The following is a 27,381-nucleotide window of genomic DNA, read 5'->3' as shown; positions in this document are numbered from 1 at the left end:
AAAATTATAAATTACTACATATTGCATTCTGTAAAATTGTTCTAGAATATTCATAAATAACAAGGATCAATATATCTGTCACAGTGTATACAGAATTCAGCATACTCTAAAGGCACCTTAAAAGAAATGAATTTTAGAAAGAATTTGAAAATCAAGTGTGATGTTATTCTGACTTGATCTTTTGCTTAATTATGGATTTATCATTTTATGTATTTTGGTTATATGACAACAAAGTTATACTCTTAAACAAGTTTAGGTGTTTGATGGATTTGCTTTGAAAATCTTTTTTTTTTTTTAATAGGTCTTAACTTGCAGAGTCAGTTTAATCTGGAAAATGTCACTGTTTTCAATACCAATGAGCAGGAAAGCACATTGGGTCAAAAGGTGAGGCTGATATGAAATCTAACATAACATATTTTGTTATTGAGATAACTCAGATGAATGGGTCTTCTAAATCAAAAATTTTAAAAACCTTTGTTTTCAATTTATAGAAATAATATGTATTCTGTGTAGAAAAAAATGCAAACAAAATAGAAATATTTAAAATAAAAAGTACAGCTACCCCATAATCCAAGGCCCCAAAGATAACCACTCTTAACATTCTTTTTTTGTCCTTACAGGACTTTCTGTGTATATGTAGTTTTATTCCAAAATTGAGGTCATACAATACATACTGTTCTGAAAATCACTTTCTTCTTTTAACAGTATGAAATGGTTGCATTTCTGCATCAGTACATTTAGATTTGTCTCTGTGTTTTAATGTCTCATTATAAGTCTTTGGATATATCACAGTCTCCTGTTACTGAGCATTTAGATAATCTCTAATAGTGAAAACTTGTTAACAACATTATAGTAAATAGTATTTTGTATATCATTGCTAAATTATGCCTGTGTCTCCTTAGGGTAAATTTTGATAGGTGAAATTTCTGTGTCAAAATAAATGCATATATATCAAATTTTGATAACTGTTGCCCGGGTACTTCTCAAAAAAGTTGTACCCATTTATACCACCCCCAGTGGCACATAGAGAATGCCTTCCCAGTTCCCCACAGCCTCACGCCAACATGGGGAATTACCAGTTTTTAAAAATTTTTGCTTAATTGATACATACTTGAAAGGTAAGTCGTCTTTGTTTTAACTTACATTTCTTTGATTATTAATGAAGTCGAGGCACTTACTGCATATTCATTGGAATTTATTTTTCTTCTGTGCTGATTAGAAACAATGAGGAAGAGAATTGCCTATTCATGACATTTGCCCATTTTACTGCTGAAACGTCTTTTACTGTTGATGTGTAGAAACTCATTATATAGAATATTATTAATTCATTCCTACTGTGTGTTGATACATTTTTTTCCTCAGTTTATGGTTTTTCTTGTAACTTTATAGTTTTCTATATGGAGCTATTAAATTTGGATATAGTAATATTAACATTTGTTGGTCTTTTGTTTTAGTGTTTCTAGCCTTGTGTCATACTGAAGGCTTCCACTCCACAGGAGTATGTAATTCTTTGTTTTCTTCTGGTGCTTTTATGATTTTATTTTTTCTTTTAAATCTTTTACCCAGCAGGAAGGTTGGGGTTTGGAGTAAGTTGAGTTATAATTTAATTTTTTCTAAATGGTGAGCCAGTTATCTCAGAACCATTTGTTAAGTAATCCATCATTTGCCCACTGATTTTTTCAAAAGGACATCAGCAAGATCAACTTTATTTTTAAAGATTATTTATTTATTTATCTGTCTATTTATTTATTGGTGTGTTGGGTCTTCGTTGCTGTGCATGGGCTTTCTCTAGTTGCGGCGAGTCGGGGCCACTCTTCGTTGTGGTGCGCGGGCTTCTCATTGCGGTGGCTTCTCTTGTTGCAGAGCATGGGCTCTAGGCACACAGGCTTCAGTAGTTGTGGCTCACGGGCTCTAGAGCGCAGGCTCAGTAGTTGTGGTGCACAGGCTTAGGTTTCTCCACAGCATGTGGGATCTTCCCAGGCCAAGGCTCGAACCCATGTCCCCCTGCATTGGCAGGCAGATTCTTAATCACTGTGCCACCAGGGACACCCCCTAAAGATTATTTTTGAAGTGTCCAGAAGACAGTCCAGAGCTGGCAAATTTTTGCACATTCAGCACCTGCTCTTCATTTAAGAGCAAGTTATAAAGTTTAAAAAATTATTAATTAGATGTAACTAATATTTCACTGTAAATTAATCAGAGTACTTTACTTAATTTATCCCTTAAATTGTAATCATTGTCAATTTGGAAATGATATTGACTTTAAGATTTTTCAAAATCTGCCTTTCCCTTTTATGTATCTTTTAGGTATTTCTTGGACTATTCTATGTAAACTTGTTATTTTAAAGTGGGGGGGGTGGGATGAATTGGAAGATTGGGATTGACATATATACACTATACTATGTATAAAAGAGATAACTGATGAGAACCTACTGTATAGCACAGCGAACTCTACTCAGTGTTCTGTGGTAATCTAAAAGGAGAGGAAATCCAAAAACGAGGGGATATATGTATACGTATAGCTGATTCATTTTGCTTTACAGTAGAAACTAACACAACATCATAAAGCAACTATACTCCAATAAAAATTAATTATTAAAAAAATTTTTTTTCAATATGGAGCTGTACACCCAGCATATCCTAAAGTGTTCCCAGATAATAAGTGTTATGTGTACAGGCGGGGGAAGATTTTCAAGGTCAAATTAAAGTTGGGGATAAAAACTACTTAAATCACTTTGAGTTATTTACTGTGGTTCTTGGAACCCTTAGTGTACTAATGATCTTCTCACTTTTTGTATACTATGTTTCCAAATCATATTTTGCCATAGATTCTCTATTCCCAGAGAGAATGTACTGAATGTGTTAGGAAAAGTACTGGTTTAAAACTTTGTACTACGTTTTTTGTTGTTGTTATTGTTTTTAATGAATAGGTATTTATATTCTTTTATTATTTATTTATTTATATAAATATTTAATATTTATTTATTTAATATTTATTTTGGCTGCAACTGTTCTTAGTTGCGGCATGCGGGATCTTAGTTGCAGCATGCAGACTCTTAGTTGCGGCATGCATGTGGGATCTAGTTTCCTGACCAGGGATCGAACCTGGGCCCTCTGCATTAGGAGTGCAGAGTCTTACCCACTGGACCACCAGGGAGGTCCTTGCACCATGTCTTCATGGCTATCTTATATTATTGTCATACCGCTCTTGAGTTCTCGGATCCCTGTCATATAGAATTCTCCTCTGCTTGACAACTGCTTCATGACAGGATGTACGTTCTTTTAATTTAGCACATGGAGGACAGAGAAGAAGGAATGGATGTGGAAGAAGGTGAAATGGGGGATGATGAAGCTCCAACAACTTGGTGAGTGTTTAGAAGTTCAGATTTCTTGATTTACAAAGATAATACCTTATGACTTATCAGGTACTAAGGTGAGAACGTAGACAGGGAGGAAGGAGATCATGCTTATAGATTTCTTTTGTTTGTAACTTTAATGTATATCACTTAAAATTACAACTCCAAAATCACTAATGGGCTGTATCAGTTGGTTTCTAAATTGTGTGCAGGCAGTCCGTTGTTTAGGTGTAACCTACCTTATATATATTCATAACGTTTGAAAAGCCAACCACAGGCAACCTACGCACTCCTTCCCTTCTCCCTTCCATTTCATTTTGAGATCATGGTGCTGTGTGGATCACTAAACCTACTTCCTGTTTCCCATATAAAATTACAGTCTTACTTGGAATATTTGTATGGGCATGAAGCTTAGCACAGATGCTAACTGTAATCCATAGGTTCAACTTGTTAAGGTTTATTTGGAAAGAGTGGAGTAAGATAGTATACGTATACATATAGCTGATTCACTTTGTTATATAGCAGAAACTAACACAACACTGTAAAGCAATTATACTCCAATAAAGATGTTTAAAAAAAATATGTATTGACACTGAAGATTTGTAACATAGCCGAATTAGAAATTGAATTAGTAACGCCATTTTTGTAATACTAAGTTGGTATTTATCTAATGTGTTTGTTTCATACTAGGTCTTAGTGTGTTGGTTAGGATATAATGCCTAGGGCTTTTACCATTAGAGTCAAATTAACATTAGCTTAAACAACATAGAAATTGATTTCTTTCTCATGTAAAAGTCTGAAGACAGGTGTTCAGAAGACAGGTGTTCAGGGCTGATGCAGTAGCACTCTTCAGGGAGATTGTCTAGGGACCCATGTTCCTTCTAACTTCTTGTTCCACCATGCCTTGGTATTTGCTCTTTTTCATATAGTCCAGGATGGTTCATCATCATATCTGCATTCTAGCCAGCAAAAAGGGAAAATGGTAAAACATAGCCCATATCAGACATATGACTTCCGCTCCCCACTGACTGGCCAGAATTTAATCACATGGCCACACCTAGTGCAGGAGAGGTTGGGAAAGAGAGCCTTAAATTCTGAATGTATCCAGCCAAAATTCAGGGGTTCCACCACTGAAGATAAAGAGGGAATAGGGGTCTATGAACCCCCTGAAATTATTTATAGACGTTTATATAAATATTTATGAATTTGTGTACTTTTCTGGGGAAAGAAGCCATGGCTTTCATTACCTTTTTCAGAGGATATGTGACCCAAGAAAAGTCAAAGCATTTAGATATTTCTAAAAGAACTTAAATGATTTATTTAATGTAACATTTATTTTATCAGCTCCATTCCAATTGATTACAACCTGTACCGAAAATTTTGGTCACTTCAGGATTACTTTAGGAACCCTGTGCAATGCTATGAGAAAATTTCATGGAAAACTTTTCTCAAGGTGAGTTGCCAATTACAGACTACCAAAAGCCCAATATTTTATAGCTAATGGCAGAGTCAGAACTTGACTCTTGTCCAGCATACTTTTCACTATATAGTTCTACCTCTTATGTTTTTATACCTATTTCATAATATAGAAGCTAAATTGTAAATTAATATATAAACAATTGATTTTGAGAGTAGTTTATAAATGACTTGAGGATTAAAATTTAGTAATTACAGCCTTGGTTTTTTTTTTTTAACATAGTGAGTATTGTCAATTGAACTTTTGCAGAATACATCCTGCCTTTGCACAAAATTATTTCAGCTATCCTTTAAGAATAGGACTCTGCATACTATGGCTTTGGACTACATCCAGCCTACTGCCTACTTTTGCGGACAAAGTTAATTTTGTCACACAGCGACACCAATCATTTACGTGTTATCTGTGGTTGTTTTTGTGCTATAATGGCTGACTTGAGTAGTTGTGATTGAGACCATATGAGCCATATAGTCTAAAATATTTACTATCTGACTGTTTACAGGAAAAGTTTACTAACCTCTTTATTATAAGAATCTCTGTATTTCTTTTTCTTGGCTCCTTAAAGGTCAGTTTGTCCTTTTTGTTGTAATCAAAATCTAAAGTTAATAGGTAGCTCTTAAAAGTAGCGTGGTGTGTTTTCTGTGTTACTTTTTAAAGTTTTTATTTTATATGAAGTATCTTTTTTTTCCCCATAACTATCCAAATTCAGATTAAGTGGTAAGTGAGAAATCATCTGGAATTGTTCCTCAACTGGATAGGCTTTGACATCATTTTTTTATTTGGTCACAGTGTTTAGCACAAGAAATGCTTGAGAGTTCCATTGCTGATTAAACAGCTACTTTTACTGGTAAATTTCTGTATACTCGCAAAGCATTCCTTTCTCTGTTTGCCCCTTACACAAACTGCATAAGAAATCACATTTTTCCAGAAGTAGAGAGTTTATTCCTACTTTTACAGTAACCATGATATCTCACAAAAAATAGTTTTACCCTCATTTTGCTGTCATAATTTTTCTTGTTTAGTGTGCCTTAAGGATGCATATACGATTAACTGGGAATAAATTGTACATTATTTTGATAAAGAAAAGCACTAAACAAATGATTGGGCAACAATGCCAAATAAAACTAATTGATATTTTTACTTTGCAGTATTCTGAAGAAGTTCTAGCTGTTTTTAAGAGTTATAAATTAGATGATACTCAGGCCTCAAGGAAAAAGATGGAAGAATTGAAAACAGGAGGAGAGCATGTATATTTTGCAAAGTTTTTAACAAGTGAAAAGGTATAAATCTTTCTTTTTCACTAAGCATAGTAAGAAATGTTTTTATTTTTGTTTTCTCTATTTAGCTGATATCCTTTTAAGTTAAATACAGTAGAAAAATTTCTTACTTTATTTTTGGTTAAAACTGACAAATGTTAGTTTGAGAGTCCTATTTCTTCTTGTAGAAGTAAGACTAATTTAATTTCAAAGGTGAAAAGTTGTTCTGCATTGTCTGTTTTGTAGATTTACTTTGGATTAAATACATTTTAGTTACTTTCAAGTACATATATTCTGAACCTCAAGTTAGGATTTCATTTGCATTTATGAAAATATTTTGTATAGTTTGCCATTTAGGTACAAATAAGGGGTTTTAAAATTCCCTGTTAATCTTATTTACACAGTTTAATAAGTAATAAGTAAATTTTGTTCAAATACAATGCTAAGGCATTATGCAAGTTTCTAGTCAAGATGGCACATTGAGTTTGTGTTTCAATTCACTCCCTTTGCTCCAAACACATAGCAATGACAGGTAAAATATAAAAAGAGAAAACCAAAAAGACAAAGCTGGGCTTCCAGAGACAAGATAAATATCTTCACAGACCAGAACTGCCAAGTAATAAGTGAAAATGAAGCCTTGGGCCTGCTGACTGTATATTCCAAGCAGGTGGTGGCAACCAGGAGCTTGGCTACAAGTGAGACCAGATCCATGTGGGACCAGGAGCCAGAGCCATATTCACTGCTTGAAGCCAGAGACTGAGGTAGAACTTAACCCACTTTTGAAAAGAAGCTAAGGTAGATATTACCAGTCTTCTGCCAAAGGCTGTGGTTTCATAGCAAGTTGTGGGTCTAGGGATAACAAAGGCACAACTTTGTGTCCTCTGCTTGCTCTATGACCAGATATGAGATATCCCCAGTATACTCATGAAACAGCTGTTCCAAAAAGTCATCATGAGACTGTTTTCTAGACTTGGACCCATGGACCTGGTGAAAGAAAGCACAAAACTACTAGATAGAAAAAGGTATACACAGAGATAAAGAAGAAGAAATAAGCAACAATCCCAAAACAAAAGCCTTCCATTCAAAACTTTCTGATAAATTAAAATTCCGAAATCCAGTGCTAAGAAAGATCACCAACAAGGGATGATCTTTGTTTATTTTAGATACATAGCCTGACCAAGACTTTAAAATATATATGTTTTGGATAATCAAAGAGATAATTGATAGTATAGCCTCCATGGAGAGTAAGAAATTGTGAAACTGAAACATTTCAGTTGAAATGAAATAGGAAAGTTTAATATGACAACTAATTGGGATTCTTGAAAATGAAAATATATGATCATTGAAACCAAAGCACAGCACATAGAATTAAACTATAGTTTGGACATAGATGACAAGAGTACTAATGATGAGAAGTTCACCCAGAACACAGCACAGAGACAGATTTTTTTGGTCAACCTGAAAGCAGTTAAGAGCCATGGAAGATAGATTGAGAAATTCTAGCATATATCTAAGTAGGATTGCCAAAGAACAAAATGGAGAGAATATTGGAGAAACTAAAGGACTGAAGGAAGTCCCAAGTTCTCAGATTAAAAGTGTGCTACAACTACCAAGCAGGATAAAGAAAGGTGAATCCATACTTCAGTACATTATGCTGTAACTGCAGGTATAGAGAAAAAACCTTAAAAGCCACCAAAGAGGGGAGGAAAAAAACACAAATATACTGGAAAGGAACAGATTTCTAACAGTTATCGATAATAGATACCAGAAAACAGTAGAGAAATATGTCTGAGAAAAAACTATCAGTCCAGAATTTCATACCCAGCTAAATGCACTCAAGACTAGAGGAAATAAAGACATTTTCATTCTAAGACCAGGAAAGCATACCACTCTAAGACCATCATTGTGACAAACTACTAAAGGATGATCTTCAGGAAGAAGGAAAATGAATCCATAAGAAAGGAGTGGAATACAGAAAGCAATTGTGAGCACAGAAATTGAAAAATATTTCAGTTTACTATTGACTAAAAACAAAAAAGTCATAATAACTGATTTTTTAAAAAATTTTAATGTAGTATGTAAACTAGATAACAATAAGAATCAGAGAGGGGAAAACAGATGTTTAGTGAGTAATTTAAGCATATGCTACAGTCCTTGTAATCCTCAGGAGGAGAAAAGGAATGCTGAATAACTTTAGACATTATTATATTAAAAGGGAAACCACCAAAGGAAAAACATCCTGTAGCTCTCAAATGGCAAGGGGTTAAAAAAGGGGACAAGAAGGAATATAGACTACTTTATAAATCCAACAGATGGCAGGAAGGGAGGAAAAAAAGAGAGAAGGGTAGGTAAGTCCAAATATATCAGTAATGACTGCATAAACTGATTTAATTTACCTAATAGAGATTATCACATTGGATTTTTTTTAAATCCAGATATATTTATTAATTTAAATGAAACAGACATATAAAACTCTTTGGTTGAATAAAGAATTCAAAATTTTGTTTTACCATATGTAGAAAGGGAAGAAAATTCCAAAGCCTCCTCTAATTTAACAAAGAAGCTTCCCAAAGATATATACCTTTCAGAAAGCTTGAGATATCAATTTAAATAATATTATCAGGGCAAAACAGTTAAAAAATACAACAACCAGTAAGAGTTGTATGCTTTTAGCAGTTAAAGGTCACATTTCTCAGGACATGACAACTATTTGAAAACCCTGGATATCTTAAAAGATTTTTTTTTTTTTGGACAGTTGACATTTCCAAGGACATTTTAGAAAGCAGCAGGATTATACATTTTCAGAGACATCTCCACATTGGAATGTAAAATCAGTGCTTTTGTATCGATCTCCATTCACCACTTTATCAGAACTGGTCCCTGAATAGTGTCTCCCTTACTGACTCTTTGTGAGCTTTGTTTCACCAGCAATGCAGACAGCATGAGCTTTCAGGGTTAAGCACTGGAATTCCATTAGGTAACGTTTTGATAGAGGGAAAAGCAGGTTTTAGAAGCTTAAAACTTTATAATATGGGAAAGAAAAAAGGCACAGAGAATTGCAACAAAGAATGTAAGGCATGTGATGTTTTGCATCTTCACTTCCATTTGTTGCCTCTTAAGCAGTAACTTTATCTTAAATTTCAACCTATAAAAGAACCCTTCCTGTGCAATCTTCGTATTTTTCGTATGTATTTCCAATGTTTATTACTCAGCATCCAAGTGAAAATATTTGTAATGCACCACCTATAGCACCATTTGATAAGTTTTACTGCTTCACTAAAAGGAGCCTTCTAGCATTTCTGTAACACCTTACATGATGTTTTACATCCCGGGATTTCTGAAAAGGCCATCCCACCTAAGTATGTGCCAATCTAATGTTACTTTCTTCTGGTTGTAGATTTGGTAAAGGACAGAAACACTCTTGATTTTTCAGGGATATATTTCTTGCCAGTGAGAGCTAGCTTAAGTGAAATCAAAAGCCATTTAATTATTTAGAGTATAATTCTATAGCCCATCGTTTCAGTGGTGAGCAGGTTTAGGAGAGTGGTCTTGTCATTACAAGGTTAGGTCTTTCATCACTCAAATAGAGCATATAGCCTCATTTGATGGCCGTGTTATTACCCAGAACCCTTGTGTTTTGCTTACATGAATGTGGTCAAACTTTTTCTTAGGAGAGTTTTCCTTATATCATTCTTAGGAAGGATGATATAACCTTTCTAGTTAGAGACAGGCCAATCATGTAGCAGCTTCAGGTAGGCACAGATTTTACAGATAAAATAGATATGTTTCTAACTTATCATACCTTCTTTCTTAAAGGTGGAAGTTTCCACTAGAAACTCATGCCTAGGGTATGATTGTAAACACTAATTTCCAACAATATAGTTCCCTTGTTAACGTAGCAAAATAATCCCTGGATTATTATTTTTAGTGGAGAACTGCCGGTTCCTTAAGTTTAGTCCAGAGTCATACTCAGAAATTTTAAGGGAGGATTTCACCTCTAATTGTCCAGTTTATCATACTGTGTGAAGGGCACTGTACTATTATAGGAATTTCTCCCTCAGTACTGTGTAGCATGTAAAAGTAGAACCAGCATTTTAAAACAAAATTCCAAGTATCATGAGTGTTAGCATGATGGTTAAAGGAATGTATTTTTATATCTTTGAGTCCTTACAGAAAAAAGCCCAGCCAGTAACTAGGTATGAGCTTCAGGGTTACCCAGTTCTTCAGAATACCAACTCCTTTTCCCCTTACAGTTGAGACTCAGTGACCTAATGAAAAAGATCCGGGGGAATACTCCAGAGCTATCAGTTACCAGAGTGGTTGCCCCACAGTCACACACTAGTGTGGTCATTAGGCCATTCTTGTTCATGGAGGTAAGAGAAATAACAATTCTTCCCAGACTCTGCATTGTATGAAGAGCTCTCAAATAAGAACTTTTAGTCACTTAAAAAAAAAAAGTTCCTGGCAGAAAGAAGCTATCAGTACAGCCTTAAATTTTTCATACTTTCTCTATCAATTTGAGAGATAGCCAAGGCTGAGTGTTTATGTAGTGTAGGCAAAGACAGGTCTCATCTTTTATGAGACACACTACAACCTGAGACCCTCCTATAGACAGACAGGCAGGCTAACCACTTCCCTATAATTTCCTTTAGTTTCATCAGTTGTCTCATATGGGGCTCCCTTTAAACAGGTCTGGGAGGTTTTTGGACAACTCTGGAACACCACTTGAGTTTTCCTTGTCTGCAGCCAGAGAAAGAGCCAGCCCTCCAAATAGTTCCAGGAGTGTACCATGAGGTTCCTGGAATTTATCAGAAATTTAAGTAGAAACTAAATCATTGATCCCTGTGCCCCCAGAGAAAAAAAAGTTATAGCAAAAAGCTGTTAAATGGGTGGTGCTGACATTTTCTTATAGGTCCAAGATGGAAGGCCTTACACTTTAAAAATCATATAAGCACTCAGCAGTTCTCAATAAGAACGGAGCAATGTTTTCCACTGATGAACCTTGATGTAAATCAGTTGTTAGACTTTACATCTTGACACCATCCATCTGAGTTAACTGGTTGGGCTTCTCACAACTGTGATTAGAATATTTGACACACTTGATCCAGGCTTTGAAGTAATCTAACACAACATTATCTAGCACATCAGTGTTGGCCCTTGGGCGGCCACTGGGGAAGTATCAGAAATTTAGTTGGCCTACCATTAATATTTCACAAGGAGAGAAACCAAATCTTCTGTTTACTATAGATCTCATTGTCATATGAGCTGTAGGCAATGTGTCTAACCACTATAGTTGAAATATATACAAACTCTTGGGTTAGTTTATTTTTCAGAATTCTCTTTTGATGTTTGACTTTCTCTGCTGAATTCCAGTTCTATGGCATGAAGGCATTGATGAATCGTTAGGGTTTTACAAACTGCAGTTTGTTTGAAGACTTTTGCTGACACTCATGTCAGTTTTAACATATGGGTGTACTTCCACTCATCTGAAAAGGTAAACACAATTACTAAAGTTTTACATGCATAAAATCAATCTGAAATGGTCTGCAAGGTGGGAGGCATGAGCTGCTCTCTTTATTGTGACACTCCTGTACTCTGTGGGCCTGACACAGGGCAGCTCCATAAATACCATTGAACATATTGGAAAGTTTAGAGCATACTCATCATTCTTTATTATTTTTAGAATCCCTTCTGTGTGTGAGTCAATCCATAGTTATGCAAGCAAGATAAGAGTAAATTCTTTGGTGATGCCAAGCAGCTATTTAGGAAAGACTAAAGATAGGGTTAAAAAAATACCCTGCCAGTGTAGACTGGATTTGGAGCCTAGTTCTGAAGAAGGACAAAGTATTTTATGTCACATGTGTAGGTCACAAATAAAGTGAGAGGTAAAAATTACCACTTTAAATGCATTAATGAAAAATTTAAGAGTGACAAATTGAGAATTCAGGAAGCTAAAAAAGATACGGAATAAACCTCAAGAGAGAAGTAAGTAATAATAATAGCACAAATTAATGAAATAGAACAAAGAAACTATAGAACATATCAGGAAAACCGAAGGCTTTGAAAAGAAAAATTTTATAAAAAGAATTTTTGTAGAAGTTCTTGTAGAACAGGCCTGACTAAGGAAAAAAGTGAAAACGTACCAATAAACAAAATAGGAGTAATTGGAAATACAGAGACAGTAAAATGTGTAAGAGACTATATTTAAATCTAATGAAATAGTAATTCTGTAGAAAAACTTAATTACCAAAATGGATTCACAAAGAAATTAAAAGCCTGAATAAACATATAACTATTAAAGAAATAGTAATCAAAGTGACACCTTTCAAATGACATCTGTCCCAGATTTTTTTAGGTACGTATTATCAGCACTTCAAGGAATAGAGGAAAAGCAACCAAGGTCCTTATATGAGATTAAATGTAACTTTTAAATAAAACCCCAATAAGGACAGAACAAGAAAAAAAGTATATATATCAATTTCACTTACGAATAGAGATGAAAAATATATTGTAGAAACTCACAAATCAATTTTTTAAATTGATGGTAGCTATTTTTAAAAAATAGAGACTAGGGGCTTCCCTGGTGGCACAGTGGTTAAGAATCCGCCTGTCAGTGCAGGGGACACAGGTTCAAGCCCTGGTCCGGGAAGATCCCACATGCCGTGGAACAACAAAGCCTGTGAGCCACAACTACTGAGCCCATGTGCCACAACTCCTGAGCCCGTGTGCCACAACTGTAGCCTGCATGCCTAGAGCCTGTGCTCCGCAACAAACAGAAGCCACCACAATGAGAAGCCCGCACACAGCAACGAAGACCCAATGCAGCCAGTAAATAAATAGATAAATAAATTTAATAAAATAAATAAAAAATAGAGACTAATATTTAATAATTATCATTTAAGTCTCTAAATAATAGACTTAATATTTATTAATATTTTAATAATCCCAGGATTGTATGATTCAATACCAGAAAGATTAATACGAAATTAACAGATTAATGGTTTTTAAATAAAAACTATGACCATCTCAGATGCCAAGAAAATTATTTCAATACAATCTAATACTCATTACAAAACCAAATCAGAAGTAGAAGGGAATTTTCTCTAACTTGATTAAGGGGATTGACAAAAACCCTATAACAAGCGTCATATGTAATGATCAAACTTTCAAAAGTATTCTCAGTAATTTCAAGACCAAGACACGGATATCTACCAACCATATTTCTGTTCAATGCTGTAATGGAGGACCTACATTTCAATAAGAGAAAACAAAACAGAAATGGGAGTTATATGTATTGGAGAGAAAAGACTGAACTGTCTCTAATTGAAGGCAATATAATTGTCTACAGAGAAAATCCAAGAGAACCAACAAACTTTGAATTAAGGAGGCTTCAGCAAAGTTACAAAAGAAACATCAATAGTGTTCCTATAAGTAACTGGTTACAAAATGTTATTTAAAACAGCAATGAAAACTAATACCTATGAGTAATCTTCACGGATAAAATTATAAAAATAAAGAGATATGACTACATTTATAGATAGGAAGACCCAGTGCAACTTCTCCCCAAATGTGTCCATAAATTCAGTGTATTTTAAATCAAATCCAAACAGGCTTTTTGAGGGAACTTGAATAGTTGATCTTAAAGTTTTTATGGAAAAGCAAAAAGCCAGGAGTAACTAAGCCAAGAGTAACTACTTCCTCCTAAGAAGGAACAGTTGCCCTATCAGATATAGATACTAAGACCTATAAAGCTCTAGTAATTAAAACAGTAAGTATTAGTACAGGTATAAAGAAGAAAAAGGAACTAGGACTAGACAAAGTGAAAAGACAAGCCACAAAGTAGGAGAAGATATTCACCATCTCCAGAACTGAGGAAGATTAGTATTTTGAATATACCGTTGACAAAAAGACAATCAGATGGAAAACTGGAAAGATGGTATGAACAGGTAATTTACAGATGTAGAAACCTGAATAGCTAATGAGCTTATAAAAGATGCTAAATGTCACTAGTAGCCAAAGAAATTAAAATGATGAGATAATCACTTCACATTTGTCAAACTGACCAAAATTAAATATCCTAACAATAAATGAAATGTATTGGCAAAAGTGTGGGGAAAGGAGAACTTTAACACACTGCTGGTTGAAGTATAAATTGATACAGCCACTTTGCAGAGTAATTTTATAATAAAGAGCAAAGTTAAAACTTCTAAGATGTGGGCCCTGGAGAATCACACATATGCACAAGGAAATATATGACTCATTGTAACTTAGGTGTTTGCGAGTGAAAGTGTAGAAACGACCTAAATGTTCATAAGCAGGAGACTGGGTGGGTGGTAAATTATGGTAAATTTACACCATCGATTTCTATAAAGCACTGAAAATGGATGACTTAGGATGGGGGTTGGCACATTACTTGCTGCCTGTTTCTGTAAATGAGTTTATTGGCTCACAGCCATGCTCACTCCTTTACGTGTCGTCTGTGGCTGCTTCTGCATGGCAACAGAGATAAGTAGTCGGGACGAGGACTGTATGACCACAAAGCCTAAAGTAATTTACTGACCCTTAACAGAAATTTGCCAACCCCTAAACTCGAGCTACATGTATCAAGTCGTGTAAATGTCAAACATAATATATGAAAGATAGCTTATTGCAGAATAATGTGTGTAGTATAGAGTTTGAAAACATGCAAAATACCTTGATATTTATAGATGCCTCTATATGTATAATAGTGTAAAATATGCATTAGAATCAGCAACACTGAATACATGGTAGTGCTTTCCGTAGTGGAGGGAGCTTATAGAGGGGCTTCAACAGTTTTGATAATATTCTATTTCTTTAAGAAATGTGGAACAAGTAAAAATGTTAGGATTTGATAAGTAACTGGATCGTGAGACATGAATGTTGTATTAACTGTACCTTTCTGAACTTTAAAAAATACTCCACAATTTGAAAATTGGATATTTTCATCTGATGTGTTGATAATCACAAATTAGTAAGAATTTAATTAATGAGAATGCTCTTAATATTTTGTTTTTTAGTAAAGATTTTTTAAGCATTTTGTGTTAAAGTAACAGAAATGGAAGATTTCATACTTCAGTTTAATTTTTCCAGAGCATTGTTTTGCTTTTAAATTTTTTTATTATGAAAAGTTTCAAATGTGCAGAAAGGAATATTGTTTGTATGTACGATTTATTGACAGAAAGGCACATAAGAATAACTAAGAAGAGTAGCCTGAGCCTTTTTAGGTTTAGAATAATAATCAGGAAGGCTGAGGCCTGAGCTAAGAGGTGTAGTAAAAGCTAAGGACAATAAAAGGCCCTTTGTTCACAAAACAAAGACAGCAAAGAAATATTTGACCCAATGCATGATGTAAATGGTGTAATTTTTAAAATAACCAAAGAAAAGCAGGACTAGAAAAAATATATTATTGAAGAAAGAATACAACACCTCTTACTAACTAGCTGTGTAACCTTGCAGGGGTCATTTTAACTTGTCAGGGCCTCATTTTCTTAAGGATAGTGTGATGCAGTTAGTTTAAATGATCAAACTAGTCCCCTCCCACCTGTGATTCAATGTCTTCTTGACTCTTGTTTTCAATCCATTGTTTCTATCAAAAAAAATTATCATCCAACATAAAAAATAAATGTGGAATAGGGGACTTAAAGCTCAAGGTAGATGAAAAGTTCATAAACAGCACCTATTTCTTCAAGCCAGGAGTTCCTGTCTTCACTGTAAGCTAAACGCCTCAGGGTCTTCAAACTGGCCAGTCTTTTACTTGCCTCAGTCTTTGTACCTCCTGTTTCTTTCTTCTATACACTCCAACTTTAGGTTTGCTCCTGTGGCTCATGGTTGCTGCTTTTTCCAGGAAGTATTCCTGGAGTAGTTTAGGCAAATAGATGGATGGTGGAGCCTCTCGGTGAATTAGCCAACACCAGAGAAAAGCAGACTTTGTTGAGGAAATTGGTGTGTTTTATTTTGGACAGGAAATCTGATCAAGTGTCAGTGGGACATTCAAATAGAGATATGTAGTAGCTTCTTGAGCACACAGATCTGGAGATTAGAGCGAGATCTAGGTTGAGAGTATAGATTTGGTATATAGTTTGGTTAGCAGCTTGTACGTGGTAATTAAAGAGGAGAGTGTAGACTGGAAAGAAAAGAAAGCATCAAACCAAATCCTGAAGAAAATCAGCATTTGAGGGAGAAGGAAAAGAGAAGGAGAGAAGAAGATAGAAGAGTAGCCAGTGAAATTGGAGGAGAACTAGAAAAATATGACCCCATGGAAGCCAAGCATATTGAGTAGGATGAGGACTGTGAAGAGTGCTCATTCGATTTAATAACAAGTCAGTCATCGGTGGTCTTGGCAAAACACTTCCCGTGGATTGGTGACCCAGAACACCACTGGTTGAGGCAGGTTGAGGGGAGGATTGGAAACAGTGAATGTAGCCAGTTCTTACAAGAAGCTTTGCTATTCAGGAAGGATAAGGTGAAGCTGTAGAATCTTTTTGAGAGAAGTTATTAAATGCTAATGGAAAGGAGCTTGGAAAGAAGAAAGGGTTGAAGATAAGGCACCAGGGTGGTTAACTGATGGGATGTCCAGATAGAAGGATCACCTTCAGCGAAGATCCTGAAGATGTTGTGGCAGAGGAGATGAGGCGAATGAGGATGTGGGTGCAGTTGAAACTTCCATTTTAATGAGTTTTTCTCCTCGTTGAAGGTAGAGGGAATTATCTACTGAGAGCGAGAGGGGTAGTAAGTAGTGTTCTGGTAAGTACAAGGGATTTGAAATAGTTGCTATGGAGAATAGGAGGGAGAACAGCCTTGGAGAATAAAGATTGCTGATTAGAGACAAGGGAGAATTCTAAGTTGGAGACAGTAACATAGCAGTGGTACCATTTGCGTAGCTGTGTGATTTGTTTTTTTGTTCTGTTTTTTTTTTTTTTTGCGGTACGCGGGCCTCTCACCGTTGTGGCCTCTCCCGTTGTGGAGCGCAGGCTCCGGACGCGCAGCCTCAGCAGCCATGGCTCAGGGGCCCAGCCGCTCCGTGGCATGTGGGATCTTCCCAGACCGGGGCACGAACCTGTGTCCCCTGCATCAGCAGGCGGACTCTCAACCACTGCGCCACCAGGGAAGCCCTGATTTGTATTTTTTTCCAAGCAGCTCCACCTGTGGCTAGATGGGAAGCCTTAGTGTTAGGATAGAGAAGGTGACTAACAGTTGGTTTGCTCCAAGTTGCCCTTTTGCTCAGTAGATGTGACAGAAGTATGGGACTTCTGTTAAGGAAGTTGGCAAGAAAGTTGTTGAAGAGATAGACCACGTAGTCTAAAACAGGGGTCGGCTGACTACAGGCCAAATGTGGCCCACTGCCTGTCTTGTGTTTTTATACATTTTAAATGTTTACATAAGTACTTACATAATATCCATAATATGCCTCTTGGCTCACATAGCCTAAAATATTTAGTCTCTGGCCCTCTAAGAAAACGTTTCCTGACCTTTACCTAGACTAAAATAGGATTATAGTAAAAACAGGATGGGACTTACAGATAGCCAGAAAATAGAGGGTCCAAGGAACTTAAGGTCTCAGTAAAGTCCAAATATTAGGTACAATGGGACAACTGAGTGGGAAGGATAGGAGGTTGAAGTGAGACTCTTGTGAGTTAGATTTCAGAGTTGGGGCAGCTGCAAGTGACAACCAGGTCCAGCTGTGGCCATGGTAGTCGGGGACCAAAGTAGAGGGGCTGTGACTGTCAGTGGAGTTGAGGTCAGGGAACTGAGAGCCCAAGCGGAGATATAAAGTCATCCAGGAGTGGAGGAAAGGGAGATTGGGAGCGTGCCATTCAGCCTGCCAATTTGGGATGGTTAATACAGTAACAGAATCAGATCCTTAAATCAGATCTCTAAAGGCGAGGGAACCCCCACTGGAAGGCCAATCGTATGTTTAAAATTAAAAGAAAAAAGGGCATGGCATTTGCTTGAACAAGAACCACCCTTGTGGAAGAAGTGGCTGGTGAGTAAATGGCTAATGAACGTTAGGCTGCTGCATGACCAGGTCACCCAGGATGGCTGTTCTCTTGCTCTCTGTACATCCCCTGCCGACCAGTGCCTGCTTCACCCACACCCTGCTCACATGACTGCCCTTCTACATACCTGCCCCAGGCCCCAGCTGGTGATCTAATCTTTAGGTCAGAAGATCTCCACCAGGAGAGCTTACCTAAGGGGCAGTGAGGGGCATGCGCCTCTGCTAGTTTCCCTGGTAACCGATGACATCAATTCCCGCTATAACTGGTAATCTCCCCCCTCCCTCCTGGGGAGCGAAGACTGCTGCCTCGTCCTGCCCACCGTCTGCCACACATGGTGGGGTGTCACTCCAGGCCTCGCTTTCAAACCTGTAAGCTTCCGCGTCCGTTAAACCATTGATGTCTCTGTTGCTGACTCCGGCTCTGCTGTCTTGAGGCTGGGCAAGTACAGGGCTTCCAGGCCTGTGGGGTGCAGCCCAACTGCTGTGTTAGTAGATGAAAGCATAGCGTGTGATGCGTTGCCCAAGGAACTTGGGACCTGGTACTGGAAATTGGTTCCTAGGGCTGTCAGGTGTGTCTCACTGTTATTCATTTAGAAGAAGGAGGCCTCCATTGTTGCTTTAGGTCTGGAGGGCAGAACAGCACAAACAGGGTTTGTGGACATAGACATAGCTTTCCCTCAGCACGTGGGACAGAATCAGAATGACGCCTTCATCACTGCGGTCATTCTTACAGCAAGACCAGCTAGGTGGCAGTGTTGTTGAAGAGCTTCCTCATAAATGACTTTCAAGTCCTTTCTAATCCAAATTCTGTGATAATACAGGTGTGATACAGTTTTTTCTAAAATATAAGAACAATCCATTTAATTTATGGATGACTTTTCACCTCTGATTCTTCTCATTTGCTTGTTATTGAGCACCCACCCTGTTGCAGGCACTTCCTAGGACTACAGAAAAGAGCGACGTCCCTCAGTATTGTTTATCCACAGGGACCTCTTCTGTAGCCGTTATTTCTTTATATGTGGGAAAGTGACAGCCATACTTTTACTTTTTTATATTTCCGCTTTTATCCTGACCTCAGGACCCCAGGTATAACATTGCTATCCACCAACATAAATACCTCATGGCATAAAATGGTTAAGAAAGCTAAATAAAGCTTTGCTACTCTGTCCTGGGGCTTGTACAGTAACGCCTCACATGCAGTGAGTTCTCAGCACGTGTTTTTTGAATTGAAATCTTCCATTTCTGTAATAGCATCACTTGCACCTTTAGGTAGAACTTGAATTTAATGTGGTGGTTTGTGTGTGTGCTTGTTTTTCGAGTAGCTGATGGATTTACAACTGAGCGACAGTAACTTTCGTCGACACATCCTGTTGCAGTATCTCATTTTATTCCAGTATCTCAAGGGGCAGGTCAAATTTAAAAGGTAAGTTAATATGGGTAGTAAATGGTTTATAAACAGCAGCAAAGAGAATGCTTACTGATGTATATTTTTATGTAGCGGGCTCATTTTGTGTGGAAGGCTCACCTCCCTGAAACATTTCATTTGCAGCAATATTAGATAATCAGGGGCTTTTGTTAGCTTAACAAGATGCTACGGTATTTGTTTTAGAGAAAAGGCATTGACTGTATCTGCTGCCAGTGTCTTTCTTGCTGAGAGCCTGGCATCCTGGGAGTTCTCAGTTGTCTTGGTGGGTGGTGATTTCCGTCATTCCTCACCTCACTCAGACCTTCTCCAAACCTGATTTGCAAACTCAGCCAATAATACTTTTTTCTCCAGGTGTGGGACTATCTAGGACATTAGAACTGAAAAAAATTAGGTAAAGCTTTGAAGCACGGAGGAGTTCTAGTTTCTTTGGGATTTCAGAAAACCTAATCAGGACCTCCGCTGTCAGTCTGAATACCTCCACCTGTAGGGCGGACTAGTCCCTCTTGTCCCACCTAAAACTGAAGCAGAGCTCCGTTACTGGATGGTATCGGAAGTTTGCAGAGCAGTGTTGTATTAGTTGTAAAGAATGTGGCTTTCTACCTTCTGGTTTTGAATCCCACTTTCATCACCCACTAGCTGCAATTCAGCTTTCAGACTTGTAATTTTAAGATAACACATAGCAAACACTCAAAAATGCTATTTGTTATCCTTCTATCTGTTGTGGAGGTTTGGTATAGCATAGTAGAAATTGGAGGCAGACCTGGGTTTGAATGCACGCTTTATGGCTTGAGCCTCTGTAGTCTGTTTAATATATGCACATGTCCTTGTTTTGAGAATTAAATGAATAATGTGTGTAAATCCTGGCACATGGCAGTCTATCAGTATTCGTTGGATGGCTATAAACTATAGAGCACCTAGTACATAGTGAGAGCTGAATTGATGGCAGCTGTTAACAATTTGGGTCTGCCTTCAGCCTTCTCTAGAGTTTTGGGGGTTTTATTCATTGTATCTTGAATGCGTTTTAAAGGAACATAGTGTGACTTATTTGAATGTGCATCTTGGAGAGGAGTATGTTAACATTTTCTCTGAGGCTATTATCCCACATTGAACTTATTTTAGGAAACATTCATTGCTTTGTTCAGTGTTTCTTCAAGATGGTACATAAACCTTAAAATTGAATATACAATTCTTGTAACTCAAGCGTGCTTTTATTGCTTTGTTTCCTAGTTCAAACTATGTTTTAACTGATGAGCAATCACTCTGGATTGAAGATACCACAAAATCAGTTTATCAAGTAAGTTCATCACGCAACAAACCCATGATTGAACAAAATGAAAATTTAGAATTTTCTTTGTTTCAGCCCCAAATAGGAAAATAAGGATAAAGTTAAGCTCAGGTACAAGACCACAAACACTTCTTGGTTCTCTGCCTACAAACCACTCCTATGATGCAGAAAGTTGTTGAAAGCTTAGTATATTCTTTCTAATCACAGCTACTATCTGAAAACCCCCCTGATGGAGAAAGATTTTCAAAGATGGTAGAGGTATGTGTTTTATATTTACATAGTCTTCTTAGCACCCAGTAGAGTTTCAAAGTCTTCATTATGGAAATGTAATTTCTTTGTTTTTCCCAGCATATATTAAACACTGAAGAAAACTGGAACTCATGGAAAAATGAAGGCTGCCCAAGTTTTGTGAAAGAAAGGTAAATATATACTCCTCTCAAGCAATATGAGAAAGGCTTTCAGAATACAGTTTGGTATGACTATTTTACATTATGTACAGATATGTGTAAATGTATTTCATATAAAAATGTAAATTGTATTCCATAAAAATTACAACCATTTTGATATATTTCTATTTGACATTTTTATCTCAAATTTCTTGTCATTAACTTCTCAGAACAAACTGATCTGTTATTAATTATTGGGGAAAAAATGCTGTGTACCCACTCCTTGTAATTTGTCCCCTGGTGTGGCCTTTTTGTCTTCTCTCTGATGAATGTAATAATATGAAACTTTCATATGAAGCTTTTTTAGGAAGAAAACAGTAACTAAATTTTCTTTTACATTAAACATTTGAAATTCCAGTATGTTTTGTTCACCACAGAACATCAGATACCAAGCCGACAAGAGTAGTACGGAAGAGAACGGCTCCAGAGGACTTCCTAGGGAAAGGACCCAACAAAAAAATTCTGATGGGAAAGTAGGTTAACCTGTCTCATAGGTGGGATGTTATCATAGAGGCTTTTATATTGTGAAAATATTACTGTAAGAACTCCCAAGGTTTTGTGTTTTTCCAGTTTTTTGTGTGTTTGGTATGTACACAGATGACTAAAGCAAACCACACCCTATCAATCTGTAGGGTCCATCATGGATTCACGCATTGAGACAAAACTTAGTTTTTTGTCTCCTGCTTCCAAAATCCATGGCTCTAGGTTCTGCCATTTTTTCCATGTCACAGACAATACAATTGCTGTTAGATTGATCCAGCTTATTTCTAGTTGTTGCATGGTACTATAATCCTTTCATTTCTTTTACCTTCTAGTTAACTATTCATCGCGTTATACTGCACTTGAATATTTTTAGAAAATAGTAGTGGTTATCATTATCATTAAAGGGAGCTCAGCTCAGCGCTCTGTTATGACCTAGATGGGTGGGATGGGGGGGATGGGAGGGAGAGCCAAGAGGGAGGGGATATAGGTATACATATACGATTCACTTCATTGTACAGCAGAAACTAACACAACATTGTAAGGCAATTTTACTCCAACAAAAAAAGAGAAAAAAAATCATTAAATATATGCTTATATAGAAAATTTGCTAAATGATTAAAACTCATCACCACCCCAAAATCCACTATTTAAGTATTTTTATAGTTTTAAGGTAGAAGAGAATGGTGTCCATAGAAAAATGTATTTATCTTTGTGTCTGTCTGTTTTGCAGTGAGGAGTTAACAAGGCTTTGGAATCTCTGTCCTGATAATATGGAAGCCTGTAAATCAGAGACAAGGCAGGTTTAAAATGTTTCATATGAAGTATTGCTTTTCTCAAATGTTAAACTAGAGTAGAATTTTGTCAGCTATAAGCAGAACTCAAAAGAAATTTTAAAGTTTACTGTGGTTGACTTTGGCCCAGTAGAATATAGCTTTCCATAAAACACCTAGAAGTACTGATAAAATAATTATAGAAATCACAAAAAACAAAGATTTGCAAAAGAAGGGGGAAGTAAAAACCAAAGTAAGAACTAATGCTGCCGGTTGCTTCTAGCTGGGGAGCAGTGCAAGTGATTCCCACATTGGGGAACCAGAGAACTTGGGTTTTAACGGCCACAAAAGGACAGAAAGTAAAGCCTTAGGACTGTACAAATATGTAACTGAGTTTCCCCCAAGTAAAGCTGAGGCCCTCAGTGCACACTATCTGTAAAGAAAAGGACACGGCGGGAGGAGGAGGGACTTGCTCACTGGCACAGGAAGCAAGGAGCTCATCCATTTCTACCTGAGATGTGGAGGAAAAGGAAAAAGTATTCCCTGAGAAATTATAACCACAGGTCTGCTGTCATGCCGTCTTAGAGTTTATACTACCAGCAGTATAAAGGAACGACCCTTAAGCTAAGAGGGTGAACTAAAAAGTCCCAGGCTGACAGAAAGCTTGTGGTGGGGTAGGGCGGCCACACCTTCAACCTAAGCCACACAAGGATTCTACAGGTAAGTCTGAAGATAAACTCACCATCCAAACTTAAGAAAACAATCTACCATGACTAAGAATCAGCAGACAGAAGAAGCAACTAAAAGGAACATGGCACTCTCAAAAAGGACCAGGCAAATTAGAAAAAACAAGTACTTCTTGTAGCAATAAGAAAATATAGCCATTTTGTACAACACAAGGAATAGAACCAATATTCTGTAATAACTGTAAATAAGAACAGACATGATCCTCACTAGTTATTTTTTTAATGCCCAGGGAATATATGCCAACTTTGGAGGAATTCTTTGAAGAAGCCATTGAACAGGCAGACCCTGAAAATATGGTTGAAAATGAATTCAAGTAAGTAATGTTTCTCATGAACTAATTTCCCTAATATCTCTTAAGAACTGTATGTATACTAGAATGCTTATCAAGGCAGACAGTTGAGAGCATAGTACTTTTTCTTTCAGCTGCGTTTATGTGCCAGCTTCACATTACTGCACGTCTTGATTTCAGTGACCATTCCCATCGACTAACAAGCATGACTTAGAGTCACGCTTGTGTCAGAAAAGTAGAAAAATCCCCCTTGAGCCCACCTCTATCACCTCTTTTCTCTGTTCCCCTTCAAATCACAGTATGTCCAACAGTGGTTGATAATTACTGCCTTCATTTCCTCAGCTCCTGTTCTCTGGGTCAGCCCATGCCTGTCTCCCCATCACTCCACTGAAATAGCTCTGACATTTTTTGACCTCTCAGCAGCATTCTCCAGTTGATCTCTCCCTGCTTAGATAATGTTTTCTTCCCTTGACACCCATCTAACTGCACTCTCCTCCTGTTTTTCCCTTAGCCTCACTGTCTCAGTCTCCATTGCTGGCTCTCCATCTAACTCAAATTTTGTAGTAACTTCAGGAGTCAGTCTTAGCTGTATCTTCCAGGTGACACCACACAGCCCCGTGGTTTTAAATAGGCATTATGGCATCGTGATCCGAGGTCAAGGGCCCTCTCATCAGCCTGCCTAGGTCAGTCCTGGGACTCTACCACTTACTGGCTAGGCTTCTAAGGGCTAATTTAAACCCTTCTTTGCTTTGTTTAGTTATCTGTTAAACAGTAATAGTACCCATCTCACAGGGTTCTTCTGAGCATTAAATAAGATGGTTCACGTTGAACCACGCACTGCCTAGCGGTAGTTTTTCAGGTGCCAAGACTGTCTCAGAGGTAATGAGGCTCATTTATGAGCAGTGACTAATAAACTAGATTGCTACTCTAAGAACTTGTGGGGACTTCCAAGTCACTTACAAAAACTCTTAAGTGGAACAAATCTGTGCTCTGGATTCTCTGTAGCTTGCCTGTTTCCAAAACATTATCTTTAGAGTTTCTCACGTTTTTCTTACCTTACTGTGTACCACCTATATTAAGGAACAGTTCGTGGATTCTGTTCTTGGTATCACTGCTTATGGTGTTGGCTACTGGATGTGTCCCTTTTAGTTTGGAGTAATTTTTATTCACTGAGGTTGATATTCAGCAAATTAAAGTTTAGATGTTATATAAATTTTTTAAAAAACAGATAAATTAACATGATGAAAACGGTTGGGTTTATAAAATATTCTGAAACTCACACCTGCAGATGGCATTGCCTGTTTGGATATCAAGTCTACTGAACATAGTGAACCTATGAGTATTTTTCTCTCTAAATGACCAGGGGGATGATCTGTCCTGCACACACAGCATCTAGCCAGTCCTGGACACATACTAATTGACTTAACTTAAAATGTATGTAAACTTTTTAAATTTAAAAACTGTTTGCTCTATATGAACCTGCCTCTTTGGACTCTGTTGGTTTCCATTTATAAGTGAACTGCTCACTGAGAGGTTCTTTAGGGCTGTGATCAGAATGAGAAGAACGGTGCCTTCAGCTACTGACCTGGGAGTATAGAATTTTGCCTGGTGAACTACATTAACTAGAAGGGAATATAGAAATAAAGAAGTATAAATTACAAGACTGATATCTCTTTTTATAGGGCTGTGAACAATTCTAATTATGGTTGGAGAGCCCTGAGACTGTTAGCACGGAGAAGCCCTCACTTCTTTCAGCCAACCAACCAGCAGTTTAAAAGTTTGCCAGAATATCTCGAAAACATGGTAATAAAGCTAGCCAAGGAATTACCAGTAAGTAACACATCAGTTTTTACATCCTTTAGTTCGCGTTACCTTCTTTTTTTAAACTGCTATTGCTGTTTGAGCTAAGAGCTGAATTTAGCCTTTATCATGTGGGGAAAAAAAAAAAAATCCATAAACCCCCTTGTTTAGAATGAGAAAAAAATGCATTTGAGTATACATTTATAGGAAGTACATAAATAGATAAAGTAACTTTATATAAAAATTAACTTATTATACTTTAACTTATTTTTTCTGTGTGCCAATGCATTATATTTTATCAAAGGTAGGGCCCATGGGGTAGTGTGGTAGGCAGCTTGGCCTATCTTTCTGCTCTTTTCCAATACAATATGGTAATAACTATACTGTATGCATAAATCTGAATAAAATTACTCAAAAAAAGTGTTAAGGACATGGCTGCTCCCCCAGTCTTCCCTAGACCATTGTTACCATATGCTGAGTACTTGCAAGTCATCTTACCATACTTCTTACTGGCTCCCTTCTTCCCAGGTTGGAATAAGAGTCTTTCCAACCTTCAGTCTTCCCCGCCCACCCCGCCTTCTCCAGGTTAACACTGTCCCACTGCGATCCTTACCTGACATTCACATTTAACACTCTCAAGGGTAAAGTTCTGGGCCCCGTAATTGGAATCTCGTACCTAAATAGAAAGTATGCCCAGTTATCTGATTTTAGAAGTTGGCATTCTTTTAAAACATTCTTTTACTCATTTTAGCCTCCTTCTGAAGAAATAAAAACAGGTGAGGATGAAGATGAGGAAGATAATGATGCTTTACTGAAGGAAAATGAAAGTAAGAATTGAATTTTCTTGGCTATTTTACAAAATTGGAAAAGATTGGGGTTCTTTGTTGAGAGGTACGTTATTTGATCTACTTCTCAACTTCTACCATCTTTCTCAGCTGTTTCTTATAGTGAGGAATCTAAAACATTGCTTGATAATAACTTTTAAAATAGTACCTTTTATAACAGTAAAATTTGGAAGTGTTGGGAAGAAAAGTACTTACATTTGAAGGCAACTCATACCTCTGTTAATTCTTGGGGTTTAGATTGAGGGCCACTGGTTTCAGAAGCCTTCCTAATTATAATAGAGGCAACAGCTTTAGCTTTGATTGAGTCCCTAATGATCATAAGAATGGTAATTCAACCCGTGGAGAGTACAAAAAGGAACTGTTTTACTTTTAAAATAAAGCTTATTAAAGGTGACTAATATCTCAGTGGCCCCATATTCCGTTTTATATTTTGAATCGTACACATCCTCGTACTTTGTTCATAATTTATGTTTCCTGTGTTTTCTAGGTCCTGATGTTCGGCGAGACAAACCTGTAACAGGGGACCAAATAGAGGTATTTGCCAACAAACTGGGTGAACAATGGAAGATTCTGGCCCCCTACTTGGAAATGAAAGACTCAGAAATTAGACAGATTGAGTGTGACAGTGAAGACATGAAGATGAGAGCTAAGCAGCTGCTAGTCGCCTGGCAGGATCAGGAGGGAGTGCACGCGACACCTGAGAACCTGATCAATGCACTCAACAAGTCTGGGTTAAGTGACCTTGCAGAAAGTCTAACTAATGACAATGAGACAAATAGTTAGCTTTTTTTTTTTATTATTAAAACTGTGATAAGCTTTTGTTACCAAGCAGCATTTGATAAGAGGTTCACTGGTTTTGGTAAACAATAAACATTTTTATAACAGTTGTACAGTTGGCTGGTGCTCCAAGAACAACAGAACGCATGGTGGCTCTTGATGACTGACCTCAGGGTCTGGGGGGACAAGGTGGTAGATTGGGAAATGGCCAAAGTAAAGTGACCTCAAGGTCACATAATATTTTTGTTAATTAAACATTTATAAAGTCAGTAAGCAATATTTAGGGGCATGGTGTTTCCTAAGATACACTATGCCAAACTGGTTTCCTGCATTCCATTAGCAGTTACAGAATTTAACTTGCTATCCTGAACATCCCACAGTAATACTTTCTGAAACTATATGACTGCTCTA

The 27,381-nt window shown here is 37.1% G+C and overlaps 1 protein-coding gene across 2 annotated transcripts in view; it reads left to right on the top strand.

The window, feature by feature from the left end:
* Positions 1-26,978, top strand: part of THOC1 (THO complex subunit 1) — a 41,828-nt gene extending 14,850 nt beyond the window's left edge. The window contains exons 8-21 of one of the 2 annotated variants that reach the window (XM_079943418.1): positions 302-384; positions 3,292-3,365; positions 4,701-4,809; positions 5,979-6,110; positions 19,425-19,525; positions 20,756-20,822; positions 21,021-21,071; positions 21,162-21,232; positions 21,637-21,732; positions 22,473-22,538; positions 23,489-23,572; positions 25,231-25,378; positions 26,100-26,175; positions 26,681-26,978. In XM_079943418.1, coding sequence (XP_079799544.1) covers positions 302-384; positions 3,292-3,365; positions 4,701-4,809; positions 5,979-6,110; positions 19,425-19,525; positions 20,756-20,822; positions 21,021-21,071; positions 21,162-21,232; positions 21,637-21,732; positions 22,473-22,538; positions 23,489-23,572; positions 25,231-25,378; positions 26,100-26,175; positions 26,681-26,976 — 1,454 coding nt within the window. In that variant the 3' untranslated portion in view covers positions 26,977-26,978. The remainder of the gene's footprint in view (positions 1-301; positions 385-3,291; positions 3,366-4,700; positions 4,810-5,978; positions 6,111-19,424; positions 19,526-20,755; positions 20,823-21,020; positions 21,072-21,161; positions 21,233-21,636; positions 21,733-22,472; positions 22,539-23,488; positions 23,573-25,230; positions 25,379-26,099; positions 26,176-26,680) is intronic. The other variant, XM_079943417.1, reaches the window with a different exon arrangement.
* Positions 26,979-27,381: the final 403 nt, after the last annotated feature.

The sequence above is a fragment of the Stenella coeruleoalba genome (assembly GCF_951394435.1).
Source record: "Stenella coeruleoalba genome assembly, chromosome: 14".
NCBI classification, from domain to species: Eukaryota; Metazoa; Chordata; class Mammalia; order Artiodactyla; family Delphinidae; genus Stenella; species Stenella coeruleoalba.
This window is presented reverse-complemented; position numbering and strand designations above follow the sequence as displayed.